Source organism: Hetaerina americana, unplaced genomic scaffold, assembly GCF_022747635.1.
Source record: "Hetaerina americana unplaced genomic scaffold, ioHetAmer1.1.p SCAF_44, whole genome shotgun sequence".
Taxonomy (NCBI): Eukaryota; Metazoa; Arthropoda; class Insecta; order Odonata; family Calopterygidae; genus Hetaerina; species Hetaerina americana.
In genome coordinates, this window is record NW_027287030.1 from 59,149 (window position 1) to 77,318 (window position 18,170).

Consider the following 18,170-nt stretch of genomic DNA (forward strand, 5'->3'; position numbering starts at 1 on the left):
ATTGAGCAATTGAAGTAATTAGGTCTACCCACTAACATTAATAATTAAGTCATAAAAAGAGACATTCTGACAAAAAAACATCATGGGCATGACGCAAGTGATTTTTACACAAAATGGATAGGGAAGACAAATGCTTTAGAGTGAATGCAATTCTCCAAATCACACAGCAAACTTCTACCCCTCACACCACACATCCACAATTTGCATAATTGTCTGGTATTTCATACAGGCCATACTCAACTTGTTAGCATTGATCAAAAGAATATTTCATAATCTATGTTTCACCAAAATCCTGTAAAATAAGGTCAGATGGAATAACATTTCAACGCCTTCCATGCTATAAAGTTTAAAGTAGGCATATTTTTTGGTGAATCCAGTTATGACACTGCAGAAATCAATCTTAATTTTGAACTGCTCACATTATCATGCATAGATTAGTAATAAATAAATGAATTTCAACTGTTGGTTTGTGTGTGGTATTTTTCTTTCTTCCGTCTGTTGCATAATGGAGGTTGCTATGAGGATCAGTACCTATGTTGCTTTCTGATCATTTCAGAAATTTTGACATGCATTACAGCTTTCTGAAAATTAATCTCCCGAGCTCATGTTTCTCTCACTCTCTCTCCCTATCCGAAGGAGAGCTTCAAATGATTTATAAAATAATTAAACACATGTAATTATGCTTTCAGGAAAAGTGACTGCATGCCCTCCTATTCAGAGATGATTTTTTTCACTATTATTCATAAGGTACACCATTGTACTAATACATTAGTGGATACAAAACAGTTTACGTAGCAATATGCCTCAATTAATTTGCTATACCAACCTTAAATCATTTCAGCAGATAAGCATTCATTTCAGGCAGGATATAGTCACAATGACATTAGGACATCTTAAGACGTATGGAACAATAAACATATTTCATCTCTCAGAGGTGAAAACATTCTCTGGTGATGGAAAGTCTGCAAAACACAGGAAATTAATTCATTGTCCAAAACATCGATAATTTTGAAGGGCGACAAATTTTTTTAAACTGGCTAATTTAAAGTTGGTCATTAACTTACTCCTTTTCTTTGTTATTTAAATTTCTCCTTCTCTGCAGCCCAATATCCGTGGAGAAATGGCACAGTGAAATAACAATGACAGACAAGATATGGAGCAACCTGCTGTGCAATCAGAGATCATGATGTGTATTACCACAGCAACAGAAAGGCCTCAATTAATGAACTATACCCCAGGAACTAGAGGCTCACTTTGTCATTACTCACAAGGGATGCAAAACTCACAAATAGAGAAATAACTGTTGCGGTTTTAAGAGATTTTCCTAACGCTGAGCTGTTGATCCAGCCTACAGACTTGGTGTTTCTAGCTATCACTCTAAGGCATTAATTAAAAGGGGCCCATAGGCACACCTCACTGAATGAAACCAACACTTCCAGGTGGAGCAGTTCTTCTGAAAGACGTAAAAATTCAATGGTTTACAAAATGCGTATTCCAAAATAAATTTGTATTATTCAGCTCATAATAATTTACAAAAGGTTGAAATCATGTTTTCTTTTGTTTTCTCGGCACCGGAGGAACCGCCAGAGGAAGTCGCAGAGTAGCAATCCGCTGTTTGTCAACTCTGGCTCCGATTACCCGGCATAGCTGCGTTAACCTAGAGGAGAGATAGAAATAGACAATGCATTCATAAAATGATTAACCTATAGGAGATATAGAAATAGACCATACATTTATAAAATGACATTTGTACACATTGATGATTTCAGCTTGGGGATTAAAATAAAGACTATTTATCACTTATGCCATAATTTAGTTGTGTATAGTCTTACCTTGTAACAGAAGACTTGGTCACTTTAATTAACGTTGTAATGTCCACCTTATAATCAAAATTGAGGAAGCACAGCACCAGGACATAACAAATAGCTTTGTCTTGTTGAGCCTTGGAACATGACCTTTGGAAGTGAGACGATTAAAAATGAAATTATGAGCACTCCGATTAAAATATTCAACAACATTATGATACCACTGTAAATAGAAATATCATGGCTGGCACGATAATTAGAGCAATCTGAGTTCATTTCAAGCCCCAATGTATATGGTTGTAGATATCAGGAAAGTGCAACTAACGTGGGGTTCAATTTTTAAACTATTCCCACAACTTGGTGAGGTAATGGCCCACTAATTGGAACAAGATATATGCAGTTCTGTATTCTCAGTCATCACTCAAAATCTAAGGACAGGTTTTATAACATCTTATCAAACTAAAGGTTAAATTTAGCCTTGGGTTAGTACAAAAAGTCAGTTTTATGACCACTACTTAAGTTCAAAACCAGCCGTTAAACAAGTCAATAACTGTCAGATGATATTACTATTCTAAAATTGTTGACATTCAATTATTAGCAATCTTATTAGTGAATAAAATCAGATTTTTTCGTAATCATTAACTAATGATTGGACTTAATGAGACATCATAGAACTTGGTCTTAATGCCATTGGCAAAGCATATTTCTCTTCATATGATGCTAAATGTTGTCATTAAATGACTATGAACTCTACAGTATTGTCACCTCTTCATGGAACATTCCGTGTTTGGCCGGCCCAGCAACATAGTCTAGTGGCTGATAACACCAAATGAGGGTCAATATGTTTTACAAATAACGCTATGAGCAAGAGTGGAGTAGGGTTAGAATATTATGAATAGAGACCTTGATTTATTGGTTTAATAAAACAACTAATATATTTTTAGAAGCCTCCCCTAATAGTGCCACCAACCAGCCTTTGAAGACTGTCTTTAGCAAGCAATACTTTAAATTTAAACGTACAGGCTTTGCCACTTTGGAAGTAATCTATGAATGGTGATGCATAACTTTGTTCTAATAGCAAAATATATAAGCATAAGAAAATGGCCTTAACTTTTCAAATGTCTCAAATAAGAGACTCTCTTTGTAAAAGCTCGAATGTTGAATGAAAAATGTGCAAAGCAGCTTATGCCCAAACAGAAAGCCACTTTCTATAATCATATAATCACAATCGGAATGCTTGCTTACCTGCCATTCACCATTTTTGAAGTAAATAGGTTGAGAATGTAGTCACTTAATGTTTCAGAAAAGTAACACGTTGAATAACCAACTTTCCTTAAATTGACTGCAGAGGTCTGCAACAAATGTCCAAGACACTCCACAAAAAGAAGGCATTTAAGGCTCAAGATTTTTCTCTCCATTCCGTCGTATTTGCATTGAAGCACTTGCCAGGCTGAGAAAAAGAATTCCGACAAACTGGAAATATAAACATACATATATATATGAAAATGTGAGAAATCTAGGAATAAATATAAATTCACTTTTATTAAAATTGAAGGGTCAGCCTGTATTTAGGTCAGTCATCGATGTCTCTGCGTCCACCACAAACAATAATACTGGAGGCATGTAATATCACTCAATGCGCAGAGATGCTCCCTTACATTATCTGCCATACTCCTTCCACTAACTCTTTTCAATGAGGTGTTAACAATGAAATCACCATCACAGTTACATTATGGTTAATTCCATGCAAGCAACAAAGCATATCCAGAAAGACTAATATTAAGAAAGTGAACAGACTTAGTAAATAATTAATTTTTTAATGAACTTTAATCCAAAATTCAAGCATGTTATGAAACGAAATTAATAAAATAACAACATTTTATCCGCTGGATGAATTTTCATCCAAAATCAATACTTCTATCTGATTTATTTTATACATAAATGAGTGAGTGAAAAATTTTCTACAGGAGAACACTTTTGTCATTCCAATTAAACACTGTTGAAAAGCAAATATTTCTGGTTTCTACCCACGCCATGAATTATTCCTATGCGATGAGGAAAATACCTACCTGTAGCAAATTTCAATTCAATCTGTAAATTAGTTTTGGGGCAAGAGTAGAACAAACCAATTTCTAGAATCAAATAAAATGGTAACGTATCTCTGAAGTGTTTTGGACCAATATGGTCAAGTAGTAGGGATACAAGGAGAAGAATTGCATTAGGATAAGAAGCTTTGACATGGAGATGGGAGTTGATGACAGGGACGTTGAGTAAATATGTTAGGAAGGGGTATGTCAAAACTTTGATACGGAGCGTAGCTATGTATGGCGCGGAAACATTGTCATTGGAGCAAGATGATAGGTGTAGATTGGATGATTTTTGGACGTGTGTTAGAAAAGGTGGATACAGAGCATTATGATCGGCTGTGGTTGTAGAAGACTGTGACAGAAGGGAGAATATTAGGCAAATAAGGAAGGGGTATGGATTGGATTGATAGGAATGTTGGACATAATGAAGGGAGAAAGGAAGTACACAGAGATGAAGACAAAGGATGGAGTTTGCCTGGTCAGATGTCTGGTTGTGTTTTGTTGAGGGAGACAAGGAATGTCGCTGTACTGTTTGGTAGCCTCTGTCCATCCAAATCTACGTTAGTCAGTAGAATAACAAATAATTACATTACTAACAATTATGTGACTTCCTTTGTCGGAGTCATTGCTAAATGCAAATATATTGCTATATATCTGCTAGATAAGTGGTTCAAGCAAAACTCCTTCTCCCTCAATGCAGATAAATCAAGTTAAGTATACTTTGCTAACAAAAATAAGCCAAAAGCTTGTATAACAATCAATATTGATGGGAAATTGATTCTACAAAATACCAGGTCGTGATTTCTGGGCATTAAAATAGATAGTAAATTATATTGGGATGACCATATTAACAAGTTACGTCATAAATTAAGCTCCATTTGTTTTCTCATCAGAGTTATCAGGCACACCGTTAGTTATGATGTCTGAACAGCTGTGTATTATGGTTATTTCTATGCACATGTAATGTACAGTTTCATTTTCTGGGGCTCCTCACCAAAAGCCAGTACAATATTTAAAAACCAAAAAAGAGCGGTTCGCCAAGCATCCAATTCTACGATAGGAATGAAGATTATCACACAAAAAATACTAGACCCTCAGAAAATTTGCACCAATCATTTGTAGGAACTGGAAATGCAGCACTTGATCCTGAAAAATATGGGCCTCATTCTGTTTAATAAGTTACCTAACAATGTGAGAAATCTCGATAAAATGTCACTATTTAAAAAAAGTTTGTGAATAACTGTTAAAGCATATGTTCCACTCTGTTGATGAATATCTGCAACTATTTTTTGCAGCTGTACATTTTCTTTCAAGTGTCCTACATTTGAACAGCAAATCCTTGGAAAAAAAAAATTGAGTGATTGATATTTCTGAATACCACTTTCAACATACACCACTAACAGCATTATTCTTATGTCGAGCATTACCTTACCATAAAATTTATTTTTACATTTACAATGTATTAATCAGTTTAGTGAGACATATTACATTTTAAAGTTGGATACCAGGAAGCCATAACATTACTTAAGTTAACACATGACCCTAATGCCATACCAGCTGTAACTTAACTTTCATTTCATGCCATCTAGAAAAATACTCCTACATAAATAACAAGCCTCTTTTGATGTGTCAAAGACATATTTAAATGTATACTTTACTGTAATAATATAGCTTCAACATCAACCCATACGAGAGTTCAATACGCGAGGGTAAAACTCGCCCAATTACTAAGGCCTATAGGACATGTGAAATTCAAGATAGAAGAGGTTAATATGGAGGGGGCCAGTTCCCTTCTGTGTCACCTGTAGTTTCCCAGAAAGATCTGGTGCCCAAAAAATCATGCAGCTTGGCTTAAGCTGATGATGACCACAGGTATTCCAGGGAAATATACCTGAGCCCCCTGGTCAGTAGTCCAGTGCTCTACCCACTGGACTACCACATCTCTCTGGGTTCATATGTTACCATGTTTTTATCTTTCATCAGAATAATGTTTGTTACCACACCCAAAGTATAGATTAAAATTACCCAATGGTGTTTATACCCAGGCAAACACCATGAGTTCATTTATTACAAATGAAATGTTAACCACACACCACATTCCTTAGCTCTCCTATTCACTTACTTGTTCTCTTTAAGTTCCTCTGGGGTACAATTCATAATCCTTTTCACTTCCTCGTCAAAATGGTGCAGAATTTCCTCGACTAATATGTCCTCTAATTTGTACACTTCTTCTATCTCCTTGGCTTCTCGTTGGTGAGGAGGAAGAACTTCGTAAACAGGGTCCACTTTCATTTTACTTGCTTCCTCCAACCGTTCTTCAGTGATTTCCACATTAGCTGCGGCTTCTTTCACTTCATCGGCATCTAACTTTAGAGTTTCCGCAAGGACTGCATTCATTCTCCTGGCTTTGGTCCCATAAGCTTTGGCTAATGCTCTCCTTATTTCATTATCCGAGAGGTTCAATTTCACTGCTTTGGTCTGCTCCAAGCAGGGACTCAGGGTGCACATGGCCGCCTCAAAGAGTCTCACTTCCCTCGTTGACTTTCTCCTAATGGCAATGAACCGACGTAATAATGGATTTTTGCACACACCCTTATATCCGATGCCATCGGATGTCACTGAGACCAATCGCTTGTTAGTTCTTTCACACTTATGAACATTTACATTCAAGCAGCCAATCTCGTTTGGGTCAACATTTCCATTCTGAAAATCCACTGCAAACAATAAATCACGATTAAAATTTTGAAATTATTAGCATGCAAATATAGCATAATATATAATATATAAAGCATATGTTTCAAGTTTGAATATGCCACCTTGTTTAGTTTTTGTATGACAGCCATCAATAGTGAACATTTTTTAGTGAATTTGCGAAAATGGAGACTATTGGTCATCGTTATTTGATAAAATACTTTTATTTGAAAGGCCTTAGCCCAACCAACATAAAAGCAGAACTGGGTTCTACTCTGGGTGAGTCTGCTCCTTTGTTTACATCAGTAAAATATTGGATAGCCGAGTTCAAACGAGGTCGTACGACCTATCAAGACGAGCATCGCATTGGTTGACCAAATGAGGTGATGACTCCAGAAACGGTTAAGAAAACCCACAAAGTGACACTGGATGACTGTCAACTGAAAGTGAGTGAGCTAGTAGACATAGTAGGCATTTCAATAAGTGCGATACATTGCATATTAACTGAAAATTTGGACATGAGAAAGCTGTATGCAAGATGGGTGCCGCGTTTTCTCACACTCAAGCAAAACCAGTGACGTGAGGATGTTTCAATTGAGTGTTTAGCCCAGTTTCACAGCAACAAAATTGACATTTTGCACCGTTTCATAACCATGGATGAAACATGACTATTTTGAGGAGCAAGACAGTTCTGATTAAAAAAAAAGGTTATCAAACTTATTGAACATCGCTGGGAAAAGTTTATAGAGCTGAAAGGAGATTATGTTGAAAGATAAATAATTTTTTTTCCCAAATTTTTGTGTTTTCTTTGCTGGGTCGGTCACTTCTGGGATTACCCTCATAGATTTTGAGGTACTGTTCATCAGAGCAAATAGGGAACTTTTTGAAAAATGTTTTGCAGAAGAGTAGACTGGAGGGATAGATAACTTATCTGCGAACTGCTCATGTTTCTGATTGCACACTGCAAACAGCAAAGGATGAGTTGGAATGGGCAATGCTAGGCAGGGGTATAAGATAGGGATGTCCATTATAACATCTTCTTTTTAATATTTATCGGGAGGAAATGGTAAGGGAAGACATTGAAAGGGTTGGTGTGATCTCATAAAAAAAGGATTAGTTAACCAGAAGGTCGAAGGGTTACAACCACTGCTCAGTGAATTATAACTGTTGTAATAATGGATGAAAATTAATCACAAGAAAGAAGAGGTAATGACGTTCTTAAAGGTGATGTGAATCACAGGAAAGTAAAGGTAAAGAGATAAATTGGGAGGCTAAGACTTGCATTAAAGTTGGGATTGCATTAAACTGGAATTTCTAAAGTTGTTCAGCTTTGAGGGAAATGTTTTGGATGGCGGTGTTAGTGGTGGATGCATTAAAAGAAGAATTGCATTGTGTAAAAAAGTGTCCACAAAGAAGCAGTAGCTGTTGACAGGTACCTTGAGTAAAGATGTAAAGAAAAGACTGGGGAAAACTTTTATATGTAGTGAAAGTTTATATTGCTCAGGAGCTTGGTCATTGAAGCAACAGGATAAACAAAGACGGGGGAATTTAATATGTTGCAGTGGAGAAGAATGGAAAAAATTAAATGGACGGAACTACAACAGGTAGAACACATCACCTATTAAGGCAGTGTTTTGGATGAGGGTGGGCAAAGTGATGGGGACATTAAAAGAAGAATGGTGTTGGCATTCAAAAAGAGGTAGGAGCTGGCTAGGAATTTTGAGTAAAGACTTAAAGAAGAGACTAGTGAAAAAATTAACATGTAGCAGAGTTTTATACTGATCAGAAACTTGGGCATTGAGGCAGGAGGATAATCGTCGATTTGAGGCTTATATAGAGATTTGGGTGAGATAAACATATTCAAAATGTGATTAAAACATTATTAATGGGGAACAAGGAGTTAAGGTCAGTTTTGCATGAACCCAAACTTCAAAGATACTAAACAGTGCAGTGCCGATTTCCTTGTCCCTACCAACAAAACAAAACCCAACGTAAAAAACCACAAAAACTCTTTTCCATTCCACATACTTTCTCCCTTCATTTTGTCCAACATCATTCCATCTAACACACTTTGATAAGGCAAAAAAATATATGCAAATTTGTAAAGGAAAACTGTGAGCCAGCGTTGCTATATAAAAAGTGCACTTAATACTTTATGGCCATCATATTTCAATGTAATAAGTACGTACGTAATGGAACTTGGAATCCTTCAAATAAAAATGCTAGAGGAATGCGAATAATTTAAAAATTAACTAATTTTTAATTCAAGAGACAAGAAGCAGTTTTTGTCAAAATGCTCCATGAGATTATGATGCCACAAAGCTTGACAGTGCTAATGTGCACCAAAGCCTGGCAATGATACATGATTTTTACTTGTCAAATGGCAGTCCTACTTTTATTTGCTTGTTACTACTTCAAATTTCAATGAGGCCATCCTCAACTAAAATAATGAACCGGAAGGTTTGTTTGATAGGCCAGGGTTGAGCTCGCCACATACCAAGTCTTAAAAGGTGCGAGATTCATGCTTTTAGGATGGGGACGCCACATATCTTTTCACTGGGACATTTGATTTTACATGAAGTTCTAACAACCACAAAATCACACCACTTAGATATTAAATGTTATTTTCATTCACATGGTCCAAAAACAGCATCACGCCAACTGTATTGGACAAATGGCATTGAAAAACAAATGATATCAACATAAACTTCAAGGATAATAGTGTCACTTAAAAAAATGAAGTTCGGTTTACTTAAATGGTGGAGGCAAAACCAGTACAAGTGTAGGAGGATGTTTGAAGAAAATTCGGTTGTTCTAATACATAACTTGGGATTTGAACCCAGGACCCCCAGCAACTGAATACCCTACCACTAGGCTTCCACACCTAATTAAGGTCATCAAATACATAATATACGTATAAATGCAACAAATATTCTAAATAATATTCATCAACTGCTGTGAATGGTTATTATGGAAACAAATTCAAACTGGAATTTTTTCTTATCTTATTGGAATGGCGGATTGATCCTGCTGAAAAAATTCGCTTGCTTTTATCATTCAGCACTAATCTGAAGGGCCAAGTTTTGGCCTTTTACATTGGCTTATAAACATGAGCATAACAAAGAGGACACTGACAAACAAATTAGTCCTAAGTGACTGTGGGAAAATCGTCTAGGCATTAATTGAACCCATGACCTCAGGGTTAGCAGTTGACCCTGACTGGGACCATGAAATTTCTATGCTAAAATGTTTACTTTCTTTTTCACGTGATTTGCCATCATCTTAAGATACAATTCCAAGTCCGAAAATATTTTCCAACAGGACAGGGGTATATAACCCCCCCCTCCATCAAGCCATAGAATGTTTTCTTAAACTTGTGAGTGATAAGCAGATTTATTCCACACCCTAAAGGAATCCCCTTAAAACCAAAACACATTGTATGAATATCAGATACTGAAAGCTAGTGAAGTAGCCAAATTGTATTTTTTGTGGATAATTGCCATGACTGATGGACTCAACTGAGATTCATTTTTTTTACTTATACATATATATTAGTTTTAATAACTAATTTATGAGACGAAGTGTTTCAACAAAGGAATGCTTTATTAAATCATGGGGTTGTTCAGGGGAATAGACATTGAAATGATAGTCCGCAAAAATATGATAATGTCAGGATAATTTATGGCACTTTTTCAAATATTTTGCAGTTGATGTTTCACCAGATATTCGTTTTGTTTCACTTATGCTTAGAAGCGTTTTAAATTGCCAAGAAGTCGGGCAGAATTTTTAACCGGGGCACTTTTCCCAAAGCACACACAGAATCTGGTGATCATTGGAAATGGTACAGCACCTGTTGTCTGATCACAATACACAGTATGCGAATTTGAAAGCCTTATATTATATTTAGGACTGCACATCAAGGACTAGTAAATCAACTCATAGCTTTGAGCAACAAGCCGTGCTAGGTCTTGTGGGCAATAAGATCACAATGAAAATGTTTACAATATGAGATACTCAAATATTCTTTAATATACAGGTAAGCCTATAATAAGCCTTTTGTCAACGACAACACGTTTTGCAAGTGGCAAAAAATTACGAAAAATTTGCATTTTGTGAGACTATATTAGTGTTGCACTCTTTGTAACAAAATGAACACTACAATGACAACAACAGCATCCATATTATTACATAAAACTCCTGTCCCACCTTACGGTATCATGTTTTCACATACAATTTAAACAGGGTGCATTACAGTTTTCTTTCGTAAGTTATGTCATGGAATAATTACAACAGAGTTGAGTTTATCGCGATAGGGAATAGGTTTCTTTCCCAACGGCATACTTTGCTAATGGGATACAAAATCACCAGTTACATTTTAAATGAAACTTCTTATTCCGCAATAACTGACGACTATATTTAGCTTTATTATGCCAGGGATACAACCAATTATATAAAATCTAAACCGAGACTACGAAAATTGTGAGAAGTGAATTCTATCGACACTTGCACTATGCGAGACCTGTCTTGAATCCTCGAGAGATGTGGTCATGTCGGCACCATCTAAGAGACTTTTAATGTCTCCTTCAAAACTTAACGAGGGTTCGTTCCACACCGTTCTTCTAAAAGTACCTCAATTCATTTTACCCCGTTTGAGTAGTAGTTCGAATTAATTGTTATGGTGAGTTTCATCAGAAAGTCAACCTTCAATTTTAAATAGCATAATACTGCCATGAAATAATAAACAAGCACGTACCAATTATTGGGGGTAACCGATCCTTGGCCAAAATAATTTCGGAGACAACACCTTTTCTGGATAGTTTACCCATCGTTGAAGACCAATGTTTTAACAATTTTCAATTAATAATTTCATTCCTTGACGCAGCTCGTGAATACGACCAAATGTGACAATACGCACACGTTGTTCTATTGTTTTCCCGCGCATGCTAGCAGACGGTGCACAGGGACGCACAGATTGGACAAAGAGAGAAATCGATTCAGAGTCTATGAGTTCGTGATTGTTATCCCTTCCTCTCTCTAATTTCTCCCATTTCGAATTGCTTCGGGAATTGAAATTAAATACAGCGGTAAACTAATAGGCTAGGAATTAAATCGATGGAATTTTGGAAGTCGTTTAAGCAATCGCTACCAACAACAGAATTGAAACCGCTGCTGGAGAAGATTATAAATGATGCTATCTTTACTTTTAAATTGTAAGAGAATTTCACACATTGGCAATAACAATCCTTTTCGATCGCTAGCATCAGGACCATTCGTATAAACTGCCTTCTATTGAAGATAAATATAAATAAAATATTCACAGGTTGTCCTTAATATTGACGCTGATTAGGGGTATTTTGGTTGTATGTACTGCGGTAGATATCGACGCTACGACCTTTGTTCTGAAATATACTCCATGACCTAACGGAACCGATACATGACCTTGCTCTGGTGAAAGGGTTGATTTTTTTCGTAATGATAGCATTCTGCCGTCCTGCCACCTACAACGCGCTCCGTGGAAGTGGAGCATTCATACGACTCTGTTCTAATAAGCCTACACGTCCTAAGAAAATGGTAACTTACTAATAGATATTGTTACTGGTTAAAGAAAAACACATTTAATTTCTGAAAGGGAAATTGTTATCCATAAAGGGTGTTCTTCATGTGATATTACTTTCCATATTGGTCCTTGAAAGTGGAGTAATGGATTCCACAAGTGGTCGTCGTATGTTAACAACTTTGGGCGCGACGTGATGCTTTAAGTTAATTGGATATTTGTCCGAAATGAATTAGTTGTGGCTGTTTACATGCTGATCACGAGAAGCTCATTTATGACATTTAAAATGTTGACAGTTTGACATGATATTTACTTCTTGTGATTATCCTTTTATGTATAGTAAAGGCTTTCTTGTACGTTTCAGTCTATGAAATTGTCTTCTGAAGAAAGAACTGCGGTGGTTACTCCGCTGCAAAATGCTGGATGGGCAATGGTTGAAAACCGCGATGCTATTAAGAAAGAGTTCATCTTCAAAGATTTCAACCAGGTGAATGCATAAGAATTTTTTCAAAATTTTGTAATATCGATGATCGACTTTGCTCTTGCTTTTTCTATAACATCTCCCTTCACAAATATTAACCGAAATCTAAAAGCGGAAAAAATCTTACGACGGCAACTTTTTATAAATCCGAACTTGCAAAAAATGATAATCAAACTATCCCTTTTGGGATGGAAAATACAATGTTAATGTGTGTAATCTTGTTTTTTTATCAGAACGGCGTATCATTATGCTAAGTAATTGGTGGCGAATATCGTTCAAACTTAGTACCAATTCCTGTAGGCTGTGCGAAGGCATTATCACAAATACTTGAGACTTCATCATGGACAAATGTGGAATAGGTTTTAAAGATTCAATTCTGTGGTTGGCAGAGCATTTGGTCCCAATTTTATTTTTATGTGCTCTGCGTTGAGAATGTATTGGCCACATGCCCCCTCTACGCAGTCTGCTTCTTTGCTTTTTCTTTGGATAATTGTTCTGCAATAATTTTGCATAAGTCTATGTATAAATAAATAAAATAATTACACTCTAAAATGTTGGAATACTATGGCCAATCTTGAATTTAATATCAGTTCCTTATAAATTTATCTTTTCCACAGGCTTTTGGGTTTATGACCAGAGTGGCATTGCTTGCTGATAAAATGGACCATCATCCGGAGTGGTTTAATGTGTACAATAAAGTGCAGATTACCCTGTCATCCCACGATGTAAATGGTTTGAGCCAGAGAGATGTGAAATTAGCAAATTTTATTGAAAAGGCAGCCAAGTCTTCAATGGACCAATAAATCCTGAATTTGAGTCCAGGCTGGCAGTCTTATTTTCTTATATGTTTTTTGTTGGATTTTGTTTTTTTAATTAAAGAACTTTTGTTGAAGCATCAATTGCCAGAGTTTTTAATATTTTTGGAAGTCACACCTCAAATGGACTCACCCATTTTAATGGGTTAAATAGTTATACCACAAATAAGTGTTGAACCTGTGAATGGATAACCATGATTTAAATTAAACAGTTAGAGAATTGTGTTCATTAGCACATCAATTTCCCACCAAGTCACTCAAGTGGCTAGTGTACCCACTGGTAACCCAAAGATCACATACTTGATTGCTGCAGACATCGATGTATGACTTAGTAGTTTTTTCCCCCTTAAAACTTAAGGTTAATCCCAAAATTAACTTATTAGAAACCTAGGGGAAATATTGCCCACCACTATCTTAACAATCCATTTTCCCCTGATTCATGTTCTCTTTCTTACTTCACATTTGTCTCATATTCTTCAATATCCTGCTGATTTTCTAATCTTCTCCCTCACTACGTGGCAGTCCTTCACATGCCTTCTCAATGAAGCTTACACCATCCATCATCCTCCTAGTAATGTCTCAAGAACCCTCGAATCCCCCTAGACGTATGGGCCATGCAATTCTATTTTCCAGCAATAATAATATTTATTATCCATGCATAGTGTAGTATAGTATGATTTGACTCCAAATTTGGTCTTAATAATATTTTTATTTGTCCTTATCCTCCCCCCCTTCCCCAATACCCCCTTCATTTCCTACTTTTGATATTTTTACCATTCTCGATTAAATTCACCTTATATCTTGCCTAATTTTTTTTCCAGTATGCTATTGAGGTTATGCTATCTGTATCCGTTTTTCACACAAATTAATTCTCTTCCACTTTAATACTTGGGCTATATTTGAATTTTTGAGAAACTACTGATTTTCCCAAAATTATATGTGCGAATTTGTTTGATTAGAGCTTAGGAAGAACTGAAGAATCATCCCATGTGTCTCACATTGATCTTGCAATGCATTGGTTTGGTAAACCTCCTTGACTGAAAGTTTCCACCTTTCCAATTCTGTTCAAATCCCTAAGTAGTATAATAGTAGTCCTAGTAGATAAAAAAACCATAAACACAGTAATCAACCCGAAGGTCGGTTTAGTAGGTGATGGTAAAGTTCACCCAGTACTAAGCCCTATACGGCATGTGAAATTCACACATCAGGGTAGGGGGGCCAGTTCCTTTCCCTGTGCCGGTTATGGTTTCCCTGGAAGATCTGGTACCCAAAAAATCACTTTAGCTTGGGTGGAGCTGCAGGTGCCAAATATATGAAAATATGTAAGAAGGTTGATGCAGAAAAATTAGTGAGCAGAGAGGGTACGTTTGAGGCAAAACATCTTTTAACTGTCATTTCCAGGGGAGGAAAAACCCTGGGCACACCAAGGAATTAGCAGAGGAATGAAATTCCCTAGGAAAGCCAAAGGAATATATATATTCCCAAGAGCTGCGGCATGATTTTCAATATACATATATGGTATATTTCCAGTGAACATATACATTGCTGATAAAACGGGTAGCCATACTCTCTTTGAAGAAGAGGTGATTATTCATGGACTTGGTTAAAAAACTTTATTTAAAATATTTTAATTATTTCTTGAGGAGGAGATTTGAGTTGAGATATTTTTTTTAGCAATGCTAATAATAATAATATACTCTATTCATCTTATAATCACATTCACATATGGTAGATGTCATCATTTTTCACATTTGTACAGTTTTTTACATATATTATGACTTTTTAGAGGAACATACAGTTGTTCATAGATAATATACTATACAGCACAATATACAATCACGTAAAATACTTGTATTGAAAATATTTGTATGCATAGACCTAATATTCTTTCACACTAGACCTTATAGTTTTTGGCTGGTAAAGTTGAGCTCATAATACTCCTCTATTGAGTATAAAGGATTGGAGGTAAGCCAATCACGCAGCACCCTTCAGAACACCACATTGCGGGCTGACTTTACAGAATTTAGAAGCATATTAAACAATTTGATGGGTAGACCTTCAACTTTGTAAGTCCTGTCTAACCTACAGTATGGAAAATCCATATTAGACTTTGCTCTGGTGTTCTCTCATGACTGAACGTCAGCCCTAGTGGAGTAATACTCAAGGGAGTGGCACCCATTCCACTATCTCATGGCAAAGAAATAAGACACCATTAAAAAAGAGCTTATTGAAAATTACCAGTTTGAATACCCATGGAAGCATGGCAGTGACATTGGTGAAACTGTTTATCTTCTTAGAAAGATGTTTATCCACTCATGTACACTTGGGCAGATGTTATTTGAAAGACTGGAGAGCATCAACATGCTTTACTAAAAGATATCAGCTGCTAGACAAAGTTTTGCCAATACTTGCAGGTATCAAGCATTCAAGAATATTCATACCATGAAGCAAAGCTTATATCTTAAATCTATTAAAATTCTAGCCATTTTAGTGTACTAAATTTGAATGGGAAATTAATTAACTTTTTCCGAGTTCAGTACTTGTTTTCATATTTAAAGTGATCCTAAATGATATTTGTCTTGCAGCAAAAGTATGTGGACTAATTATTTTTGTGAATGTACAATTGATTCTGCAAACCATTGGTAGAGGAGAAGTGCAAGAGTTTGTGCTCACTTCCCCAAGATAATTTTTAAAGATGCTCAATTGAGACTTGTCAAATATCCAGCTTACTCAGACAATTGACTGTTCAGTTGTTCTGTGCATTGTGCTGTCAACACCATGGCTAACAAAGGTTCCAATTTTATTCTCCTCTAAATTCAGCGCTGACTAATGTGGTAGTAAAGAATCTGGTGATTTGGGAAACTTAATTCTAGACTAATACTTGATCTATTAATGTGTATTAAAATTATTTCCATGGGTAAAGGAACATTAATCTTAAATAATATTACTTTCATAGAATTAAAATAAATATGAACAAAATATATGTGGTTTTGGATTAATCTCATTTACTTTTGAGACTTCACATCAGCTTAGTTGTATTACTGTACCTTGCATCTCATTTTACATGGTGGTTAGGGCATTTAAGTGCATTTTGTGATTCTATGGCCACTTTTTTCAGGATAGGATAATATAAAGAAGAAAATTTTAACTTATTTATGCACAACAATTATTTGGCACATATAGTTAATCTGATATTCTCACATTTCCAAGCAGAAACCACCTTACTTATTTTATGAGATTTGTATGCAAATCATGAAAATGATTTTTTAAATCCTCTTCAAGAGATCCCACTCTGGAAGGTGACAAAGGATTTTCAGCCTTCCTCGGAAAAATGGATAAATGAAAATATATGTTAATGAAAACATAGGTACCTCTCCTATGAAGAACTGCATTCATCGCCATTTCTAGATGCAATATCAGTTTTTTTATATTCATATTCATTACTACTTATTTCTTAATTAGCACTTTTAATGACTGAAAAGATAATTAGGTTTTGATCTGGCTCATCACATGAACTAGGGAGCTTTACCTGTCTTTTTAATATACATCCCATAGCAGTTGGCTCCATCCAATGGATTGTCTAAACACCACTTTTTATAGTAAAACCAACTCTCTCTTCACTCAATTTGCTTCGATTAAAATAGCTTCATTTTCTGATTCTTGATAAACTAAAGATACTCAATAGACTTCTACATTCTGTAACGATGAGGGGCTCCAACAGAAGCTCAGCCTTACAAATTCAGATGAATGGAATTGGGGAATAAATAAATTACTCATTGGTACCCAGCCGGCACAGGGAATAATATATTCTTGCTATAGGGATAGGAATTACATATAGCATATCTCATACTGCTTAATTATATCCCAGGATGTAGAATGCCCAAATGAAACAATTTCTTCCCTATGGAAATGTATATTGCCTAAAAAGCACCATATAAAAAATTATCACCAAAAAAATAATGATATAAAATGCATCTTATTTAGAGAAGATTGAGGAGAACCCAATAAACCTCAGTTAAACTTTGCAAAGTTTGGTGGTTCTGTCTCTATAGTGGCCAACCAAGGAGTTCTTCCCATCACCTTTCCCTACTTGTTGGTTGAGGGGAGCATAACACGGTATTGTGATCACTCATCTAGAGTAAAATCCTCTCATTTTTCACCCTTAGTAATACTTTTGGTGGAATGGAATCTTGAACAAAACTGTAAATATATGCTGACCTAACATCACGAGGACCAGCAGTTATGTCATATGTGATTAATCACTGTCATAGTACTCTCCACAATAACTAACACACATTTATTTGTAGGATAAATCCTGCAATAATCAGCAAATAGCAATTTATGTTTTGTCCAAATAAAACCTATTTCCTTTAACGAGGATATTTTGTGGAAAAGTTGTTTTAAAGTAAGTTGAAATTATAATTTTTTTCCTAGAGATAAGATGTAGCATGATGTAGCTTTGCAATTCATAGTCATCATATTATAATTACATATTTTGAAGTCCATCATTAGTTTCTATAGAGTGGTAGTCACTTAGTTTTATGGCTGACTGGGTAAACAGCAGCTCTGAATCCATTTGCGTTACGAGACCATCAGTCATAGCAACCATTCAGTAAGTGTTGCGGAAACATTCAGAAAACTTATGGGCTCCATAAAATCTTTAATAAATACATTGTTCTCTAAAGTAAATTTAAGACTGGAGCACCTAATTTTGTTCTACCTTCAATTGAAGTAATT

The 18,170-nt window shown here is 35.7% G+C and overlaps 2 protein-coding genes across 4 annotated transcripts; one reads left to right on the forward strand and one right to left on the reverse strand.

The window, feature by feature from the left end:
* Positions 1–422: 422 nt before the first annotated feature.
* Polr1E (RNA polymerase I subunit E) lies at positions 423–11,483 on the reverse strand. 3 transcript variants are annotated; one of them, XR_011701809.1, is made up of 7 exons: positions 11,337–11,483; positions 6,015–6,606; positions 3,051–3,278; positions 1,833–1,955; positions 1,065–1,657; positions 827–962; positions 424–710 (listed from the first exon to the last, which is right to left on the reverse strand). XR_011701809.1 is itself a non-coding variant. In XM_071591237.1 (5 exons), the coding sequence occupies exons 1-5, from the start codon at positions 11,407–11,409 to the stop codon at positions 1,546–1,548; spliced, it is 1,128 nt and encodes a 375-aa protein (XP_071447338.1). In that variant the 5' UTR covers positions 11,410–11,483; the 3' UTR covers positions 804–1,545. The 3 variants fall into 3 exon arrangements, 1 of the variants encoding a protein (XP_071447338.1); XR_011701808.1 differs by having other exon boundaries at positions 423–710; positions 827–1,657; XM_071591237.1 differs by lacking the exon at positions 424–710 and having other exon boundaries at positions 804–1,657.
* Positions 11,484–11,935: 452 nt separating this feature from the next.
* On the forward strand, positions 11,936–13,517 carry Pcd (pterin-4a-carbinolamine dehydratase). The gene is made up of 3 exons (XM_071591235.1): positions 11,936–12,154; positions 12,502–12,624; positions 13,236–13,517. Exons 1-3 carry the CDS (start codon positions 12,056–12,058, stop codon positions 13,419–13,421), a joined length of 408 nt encoding a protein of 135 aa, XP_071447336.1. The 5' UTR covers positions 11,936–12,055; the 3' UTR covers positions 13,422–13,517.
* The last annotated feature ends 4,653 nt before the right edge of the window (positions 13,518–18,170 follow it).